At 47.9% G+C, this 8,851-nt stretch overlaps 2 protein-coding genes across 2 annotated transcripts in view; both read left to right on the top strand.

Annotated features, from left to right (window-relative positions):
* The first annotated feature begins 2,935 nt into the window (after nucleotides 1–2,935).
* LOC123183376 (receptor-like protein EIX2) lies at nucleotides 2,936–5,956 on the top strand. The gene is made up of 2 exons (XM_044596178.1): nucleotides 2,936–3,961; nucleotides 4,295–5,956. The coding sequence occupies exons 1-2, from the start codon at nucleotides 2,936–2,938 to the stop codon at nucleotides 5,954–5,956; spliced, it is 2,688 nt and encodes an 895-aa protein (XP_044452113.1).
* Nucleotides 5,957–7,454: 1,498 nt separating this feature from the next.
* Nucleotides 7,455–8,851, top strand: part of LOC123070894 (receptor-like protein EIX1) — an 18,383-nt gene continuing 16,986 nt past the window's right edge. The window contains exon 1 of the mRNA XM_044494294.1: nucleotides 7,455–7,865. Within this exon, the coding sequence (XP_044350229.1) occupies nucleotides 7,455–7,865 (411 nt within the window). The remainder of the gene's footprint in view (nucleotides 7,866–8,851) is intronic.

Genomic DNA, 8,851 nt, shown 5'->3' with positions numbered 1-8,851 from the left:
AGTGGCGACGTGGGTTGTAGACGCACCCGTTCGTGCGTTAGAGCTATTTTGTGTCGTTTTGTGCAGGCACTGACTGCAGCGGCGTTGGCATGGCGGAGGATTTGAGCCGGTGCAGTGCATATAGAATTACCAATATGTCCTAAAGCCATAATTTGTTTGATCCACATCAACCGTTGGATCAACTAAATACTACCCATTATATTGGGTAGTATGATGTACCGTAAAAATTCTCAATTTAAAAGATGTTTAAAGGAGATGAAAATTGGAATCCTCGCCTAGCGGCTCAGCGCCAGCGTCGCACGACCTGGGAGAGGGGTACCCATGCCGCACACCGTGATGCGGGGCGCCCTGTTGCCGGCCTCCGCCGGCCGGCTGCGACCTACGATCACCGTTTGCCAAGTCCCTAGGGCTCATCCATTGACAAGAAATTTGGGAATGCCTCCTCGTCTCTGTTCTGCTTCTGCCTCAAGGTGGGAACGACCGGCGGGATGGTAACATTTTTTTTAACGAACAGCGGGATGGTAACATTGTACAACTGTGCGAGGAAGCAAGAACGCTTGAGTCCTGCAACATGTGGGCTTACAAGCTTGGACCTGGGGCGTCGGCTTGGCTGCAGTCTACGCAGTGTTTTTCTTTGAGAAAAGTATAGATTTTCCCCTCAAACGTGGCCATTGATATCAAATACCCCCTCAACTCTACAACAGGTTTTTAAGCCCCTAAGAGCATCTCTAGCAGACCCCTTAAAAAGGGTCAGCCTGTAAAATTCCGGCGAGTATACGGGTTTGACCCGTTTTTTGGGCCAGACCAGAGCCAGTACAGTCACCCGGCCCGTAAACGTTTTTACAGTGGCCCACAAACGACCCCCACCACCACCACGCGGTATATGTACAGGTTTTGCGGCTGGGATACAGGTCGGAACCCTATCCGCGCACCGCCGCAAATCCAAAATCCCCGCCCCGATTTCTCGCCGCCGGTGACCTCAAACCCCAGTGATGTGGCGCAGAATGTGGTCGGCAGCCGCGGCGCCGGTGGTGGCGACGACCCCGAGTGTCGGCAGTGTGTCCTCACCGACGGCACGAGGAAAAGGGCCGCCCGCAAGTACACCAACCGCGGGCTCTCGCCGCTGCCGTCGCTCCTCCGCCGCGAGACAAAGGAGTACGACCGCGGCCAGGCGCTCCTCCGTCGCGGGCTGTCCTCCGGCTCCTCCGTCCTGGGCAGCTCCTCCAGCGGTGCCTCGAGCTCCCGTACACCGCTCACCTCGGTGAAAAGGGAGCTGGAGGAGCTCCTGCGGGGCCGCGCGGTGAGGATGGAGCTCGAGGCGGAACCGGAGAGGCTTGGCGGTGGCGTAGCCGGGCCGGAGGATTTCCTCCCCTCGGCGAAGGCGGATGCGATGGAGGCTGCCATCCTAGCATGCGGTGCGTGGGAGGAAGAGGAGGTGGCCCGGCGCCGGGAGGAGGAGATCGGCAACGTCCTGTTCGAGCAGGGCCTCATCAAGGCACACGAGTTTGAGGAGAAGGAGGAGGCGTGGCGCCGCGAAGCCGAAGCCCAGGACGCCATCTTGTCATGACTCTGCAAGTTGCATACTAACCCGGATCGCTATGACTCCAAACGCAAAGTTATATGTCTCGACGATCCGCACAACTTTCACGTTGAGCACTTCTTCCTTTGAGGCCATCTTCGGAGCGTTCTGGTGCAAGTTTCCATATGCTGTCCTCCAAGTCCTCGAGCTATCAATATAACCGGCTGGTATGCTTGATTGTGGGACGAATCGACGCTAAGCATGATGGCTTGCTGAACAGGTATAACAACAATCCGTGTGGAGCACGATGGCCTCCTGCTGACTAGGCATAACATCAGCCTGATAGAACCTGCCGGCTGAAACATGACGGCATATACCAGGTAGAGCCTGCCAACATGGACATGACGGCATGCCGACTTGAATATCGAACCGAGTCGATGAGTCGCTTGACGATTGGGGCATGGCAGCTTGTATTGCCTTGGGGGAGCTAGAATTGGTCACTGCCATACCCCTGTGAGTCTTGCTCCCGAGTGTTTCTTGCCAATTCTTCACGTTTTGAGTACCTTCTCGAGTGCGCCTCACCCGAGGTGCTTGTCATGGTAGAGTGTCTCGTTTGACTAGAGGTTTGCCAAAAACGAGTTTGAACGCATCCTTTTTATTTTATTTTTGAGGATTCAGAATACCATCTGAATTTGTCTTCCGAACCATCTATGGTGTTCTAACAAACTGACTTGCTGATTCAAATAGGTTGGGAGTTAGTTCCATTTGATTACAACATATGAATGTTTAGGTCTTCGGTGAACTCTTCCACTAGTAACTTATTTGATTGGTTTGAAACATGAACGCTTAGGCCTTCCCGGTCAATAGGAGAGTGATGGAGTGACGGCAACAGCTGATTGGCCCAACTTAGTGTGCGTGTGTGTGTGTGTCACCCATGCAAAGTCGTGGTAGCCCGTATCCCCTAGCAGACACGGCACCCGGCCATTTTTTTCTACTTCAATTTGACTGTCCATACAAAGTTGTGAAAACTGTACCATGACCACACAACCATACACAATTGATTGCTGCAACTAGCGTATCACCCAACCCAAAGTTATGGTAGCCCCTACAAGACACAGCACATTGTTTGGTATTAGGCTCAGGCTATCTGCGCCCTTTCATCAGCTGGATAGAGGTGCTTAGACGGCGGCTTTAGTTTTACTGTTGTATTACTTTGTAAGGTCTTGTGAGAATAATTAATAAAGTGGCCGTATGTATCGCCCAGATGCAGAAGCCGGAGTCATCCTCCTTTTTTTTTAAAAAAAACAAGACACGACACATGCAGTTTTCTTCTTCGACACACACTTGACATGCCCCTGAGCCCTGACCACCATGTTTCCGTTCGGCGTGCCCTCCAGCCGAGCCCGGAGCAACGAAATGGTTGCAGCAAGCTTCCTCTTGCTAACCGTCATCCTAGCTACAGCCAGCACCACCGCCGCCACCTCCTCCGTCGCCATCAACGCGAGCAGAACATCCAGATCCAACGGGGGCTGCATCCCGGCCGAGAGGGCCGCGCTGCTCTCCTTCAAGGCCGGCATCACAGGCGACCCGGGCAATCGTCTCATCTCATGGCAGCAAGGTGCACATGACTGCTGCCAGTGGAGCGGCGTCACCTGCAGTCGCCGGACAGGCCACGTCATCAAGCTCGACCTCCGCTATGATGATTCAGTACAGGATTATTATTCCGATTATGACCCTGAAAACCACTCGCTGCGAGGACAGGTATCTTCTTCGTTGCTTGCTCTCCGACGCCTCAAGTATCTCGATCTTAGCCAGAACTATCTCCTTGGAGATGCAAAGGCTATGCCGGGGTTCTTGGGATCTCTCCAGAGTTTGACTTACCTCAACCTCTCCAACATGGATTTTCATGGCCTAGTGCCACCTCAGCTAGGCAACCTCTCCAACCTAGTGCAGCTTGACATACAAGGCGATATTTTTGGCCTTTACTCAAATGATATATCTTGGTTAGCGCGTCTCCACTCGCTAGAGCATCTTAACATGCGTTGGGTCGACCTCACCGGAGTCGCTGATTGGGTCCATAGGGTCGAAGTACTTCCTAATTTGGCGGTACTGATTTTGTTTTGCTGTGGCCTTACTGTACCATCGTCGTTTGTACACCACAACCTTACAGTTCTTGAAGAGCTTGACCTCTCTGGTAACCAATTCAGCAGTCCAGATACACCCAACTGGTTAGGGGGTGTAACTAGCCTCAAGAGCCTACGGTTAGCAGGATGTCAATTATCAGGCACGTTTGCTAACAAGCTGGGAAACTTGACCCTGTTAGAGAACTTCGACTTTGGATTCAACAACGTTGATGGGATGATACCAGGAGCACTGAAAACAATGTGTAATCTGAAGTCACTAGATCTCACTGGCAACAACATCAGCACAGACATGAAAGAGGTGATAGACTCGATACCCAGCTGCTCTTGGAAGAATTTGCAACAGTTGATTCTGGATAGTGCCAATATCACTGGCACAACATTACAATTTGTGTCAAACCTAACTAGCTTAAACATACTTCAAGTGAGTCACAACAAACTGAGTGGTTCAGTGCCTATGGACATTGGCGTGCTTGCAAATTTAACTTACTTAGACCTGAGGCACAACAACTTGAGCGGTTCAGTGCCTGTGGAGATCGGCACACTTACAAAATTGACTTACTTAGACCTTGGAAACAACACCTTGAGTGGTGTGATAACAGAAGATCATTTTATTGGTTTGATGAATTTAAAGTACATTGACTTTTCTGATAATAATTTGGAAGTTATTATCGACTCGCATTGGGTACCTCCGTTCAAATTGGAATCAGCATGTTTATCATCTTGTCTTTTGGGTCCCAAGTTTCCTAAATGGCTTCATTGGCAGAAGGGCATTCGTGAACTTATGATTTCAAACACAGGTCTAGTTGATAGGGTACCAGATTGGTTTTGGACTACCTTTGCTGAAGTTACATGGTTGGACATCTCCCTGAATCAACTAAGCGGCGACTTACCAATCAATCTGGAGTTCATGTCAGTGGTCACACTTTTGATGCAGTCAAATCTACTGACAGGTTTGATACCCAAGTTACCAAGGACAATTAAGTTATTGGACATATCCAGAAACTTCTTAAATGGGTTTGTAGAAGATTTAGGAGCTCAGAATTTGCAAGTTGCAGTTCTGTTTTCCAATGCTATATCTGGGACTATTCCAACGTCGATTTGTCGATTGCAGAAATTGCGGATCTTAGATCTTTCAAACAATCTACTTTCAAAGGAACTTCCTGATTGTGGCCAAAAAGAGCTGAAACAGCAGAACTCATCAGGCAATAACTCTACAAAATTCATTTCAGTGAGTTCCTTTTTGAAAATCACTACTCTTATCCTAAGCTATAACAATTTTTCAAGTGGATTTCCTCTGCTCCTACGACAATGTCCGAGTCTTATTTTCCTCGATCTAACTCAAAATAGATTCACTGGAGAGTTGCCTGGGTGGATCAGCAAAGCCATGCCCGGTTTGGTTATGCTACGGTTAGGATCAAACAACTTTTCTGGTCACATTCCAGTTGAAATCATGGGACTTCATGCTATTTGTATTCTTGATTTATCCGATAATAACTTTGTTGGGGTCATACCGCCATATATAGAAAACTTGAAAGCTTTGAGTAACACTGATACAATATTTCGTGATCCCTTTGAAGAAGAAGAAATTGGTGAGTACCGTTCACTTCGTATGGGAACGGCTAATGGCAGCTTCACGGTTGTCATGAAAGGAAAAGTGATTGAGTATGGAGAGAATATTGTATATTTGATGAGCATTGATTTGTCTCGCAACAATTTGACTGGAGAAATCCCTGAGAAACTAAGCTCCCTTGTTGGTCTCATAAGTTTGAATTTATCATCAAACTTGTTGAGTGGAAATATCCCGTATAATATTGGCATACTTCAATTAGTGGAGTCTCTTGACCTCTCGAGGAACAAACTAGCTGGTGAAATCCCCAAGAGCTTATCAGATTTGACATACCTGGGCTATTTAAACTTGTCATACAATAATCTGTCTGGAAGAATACCCTCGGGGCATCAACTTGACACCCTCAATACAGATGATCCAGCTTCTATGTATGTTGGAAATCCCGGTCTTTGTGGACATCCAATTCCAATGCAATGTCCTGATCCTCCTACAGATCCGCCAACCAACAAAGATCCAACAAGGTTGCCTGAAGATGGCTTGTCTCAAATAGATCTTCTTCTTGGGTCAATTATTGGTTTTGTGGCGGGTGCTTGGATGGTGTTTTTTGGACTTCTCTTCATGACGAGATGGAGGTATGCTTATTTTGGGCTACTCGACAGGCTATATGACAGGTTTTATGTCATTTCTATTGTTACTTGGCAAAAGTGGTTCAGACCATGGGTGTGACTTAAGCTACAAGTACCAAAGATATCGCTACAAGATTAAAGGGCCTGAAGAACTTATTTCTATATTGTATTGTCAAACACTTTACCATTCAGAACTTGCTGATGTGTCGTATTGTATCTTTGTACCGCCGGTGGAAGTTGTGCATGCCACAAGGTTTCGTCTCATAAAATATATGTATCCTGCTATGGCATACCCATTAATGGTGTAATATTATTCAGAACTACTTGGATTTCTTATGCCACGTAATGTGCAAGGTCCCATTGCTTGCTTAGATGGTTATTTTGGATCATAAGATGTGGGACTAATTTTGCTGAAGCACGTTTTTATTACCTTTCGACAAAATGTATCCATGCATGAGCAACTTCTTGTTAGATACTCCCTCTGTTAAGAAATATACCTGTTGGCATTGCCGCATAGCCCTTCCAAGATGTTCCTTACTTTCTTCTCGCTCTTTGTAGATGGTGCTAGGACAACAGACTGGTACAAACACAACGGGGATCAGACATGCATGACAGTGTTAGACTGACTATCGTAGAACAGCAACGTAAATTACAAGGCCAGACAAAAAAAGCAAGAATAATGGAAAACACAAGCCCACGTACGCACTGAAAACGTACGAGGGCAGGATACGAACGACAAGATTAGTTCATCGATCAGTAGGGTTGTAGGCCGACACAGAATTTACAGTCGCCTGAGCATAGTTACTCACATATACTCCCTCCGTCTCACAATATAAGACGTTATAGTGTCAAAAAACATCTTACATTATGGGATGGAGGGAGTAATAAATAAAGCGTTTTTCTTTTTACACATTACAGACGCAGACGCTATACGCACGTACACTCGTCCCTATGAACGATCGCATGTACACACACTTTTCCTATGAGCACCTAGAGACTGAGCCGACACATCATCTTGAGATTGACGAATTTGACACGATGCCTTCATCGTCGACGAGAAAGTCTCCTTACATCGATTAATGTACCGGTCAGACGGCTGGCAGATGGACTACAAATTCTCAGTCGCGTGAGGCATAGGCACTCCCAAATAAAGTGTACGCGTGCGTTGCTGGTGCTGGTTGCTGAATCCATCCATCAAAAGTATAGATCGATCGTGTGGTTTGTATAGATGAAGGCTAGCTTTGCACTGCAGTGCACTGGGCTAGCTGAAGCTTCCCTTCGTCGTCGTCGTCATCATGTGTCGCCTAAATGTAATCAACACGCCATGTAGCTGGGCCAACATCCTCCACCAATTTATTTGATTGGGATTCTCAAGAAAAATCATTTGATTGGTTTCAAGCATGAATGTTCACGTCTTGGGTCTACAAGAGAGTGACGGACTGACAGTCACATCTGTGGTAGCAAATTTTTCTCCTTTGAAAGTTATAATCTGATACAATCTGTGGTAGCGTGTGACTCATCCCAAGTTGTGGTAACCGATAGCCTCTACAAGATACACCACACAACAACATTTCTCTTCAGTAACAGTTGCACCACTGATGACCATGTTTTCGTTCGGCATCCCCTCCATGCCATTGCCAGCACACACTAGCCGACCCCAGAGCAACGCCATGGCCGCAGCGAGCTTCCTCTTCCTAACCATCCTTGCTGCAGCCACCACCACCCCCACCGCCAAAGCGACTGGAATATCCAAGTCCAACGGAAGCTGCATCCCGGCCGAGAGGGCCGCACTACTCTCCTTCAAGGCCGACATCACAGGCGACCCGGACAATCGCCTCGTCTCATGGCAGCAAGGACGACACGACTGCTGCCAGTGGAGCGGCGTCACCTGCAGCCGCCGGACAGGCCACATCCTCAAGCTCGACCTCCGCAATTATTTTCCAGTTCCAACAAGTGAAAGTTCCCCTGGTGTCGATGGTTACCTTGAAGACCACTCGCTACGTGGACAGGTATCTTCTTCGCTACTTGCTCTCCAGCATCTCAAGCATCTAGATTTTCAAAGAAAGACCTCGGTGAAGCTACTTATATATTGAGTATCAAGATTTATAGAGATAGATCAAGACGCTTGATAAGTTTTTTCAATATGTATATACCTTAACAAGATTTTGAAGTATTTCAAAATGAAACAGTCAAAGAAAAGGTTTGTTGCCTGTGTTACAAGGTGTGAAGTTGAGTAAGACTCAAAGCCCGACCACGGCAGAAGATAGAAAGAGAATGAAAGTCATTCCCTATGCCTCAGTCATAGGTTCTATAAAATATGCCATGCTGTGTACCAGATCTATTGTATACCATACACTGTGTTAAGAGAGGGAGTACAATAGTGATCTAGGAGTAGATCAATGGACGGCGGTCAAAATTATCCTTACTAGAATAAGGATATGTTTCTCGATTAAGGAGGTGACAAAAGGTTCATCGTAAAGGGTTACGTCGATGCAAGTTTTGACACTGATCCAGATGACTCTAAGTCTCAATCTGGATACATATTGAAAGTGGGAGCAATTAGCTAGAGTAGCTCCATGCAGAGCATTGTTGACATAGAAATTTGCAAAATACATGCGGATCTGAATGTGGCAGACCCGTTGACTAAACTTCTCTCACAAGCAAAACATGATCACTTTTTAGGTCTTAATCACATAGAGATGTGAACTTAATTATTGAATCTAGGGCAGGCCGCGCGCCCTAGGGCAGGAGAGAGGGGCTGCCTAGGGCTGGCCGCCCCCCCCCCCCCCGGGCCTAGGGCTGGCCGCACGCGGTCCGCACCGACGAACCGCGCCTTCAGAGCAGCCCACACCTCCGCGGCCGTCTTCTTCGCCGCCACCTACAGAAGCAGGTCCTCGGCGAGTGCACCGAGTCGGTAGGCGCGCGCGGGCTTGTCCTTCTTCGCGATGACGGCCGCCGCCGCGTCCTCCGGCACGACCACCGCTTCCCACAGCCC

Source organism: Triticum aestivum, chromosome 1A, assembly GCF_018294505.1.
Source record: "Triticum aestivum cultivar Chinese Spring chromosome 1A, IWGSC CS RefSeq v2.1, whole genome shotgun sequence".
Classification (NCBI taxonomy): domain Eukaryota; kingdom Viridiplantae; phylum Streptophyta; class Magnoliopsida; order Poales; family Poaceae; genus Triticum; species Triticum aestivum.
The sequence above is the reverse complement of the archived record's forward strand: the minus strand, read 5'-3'. Positions and strand labels throughout refer to the sequence as shown.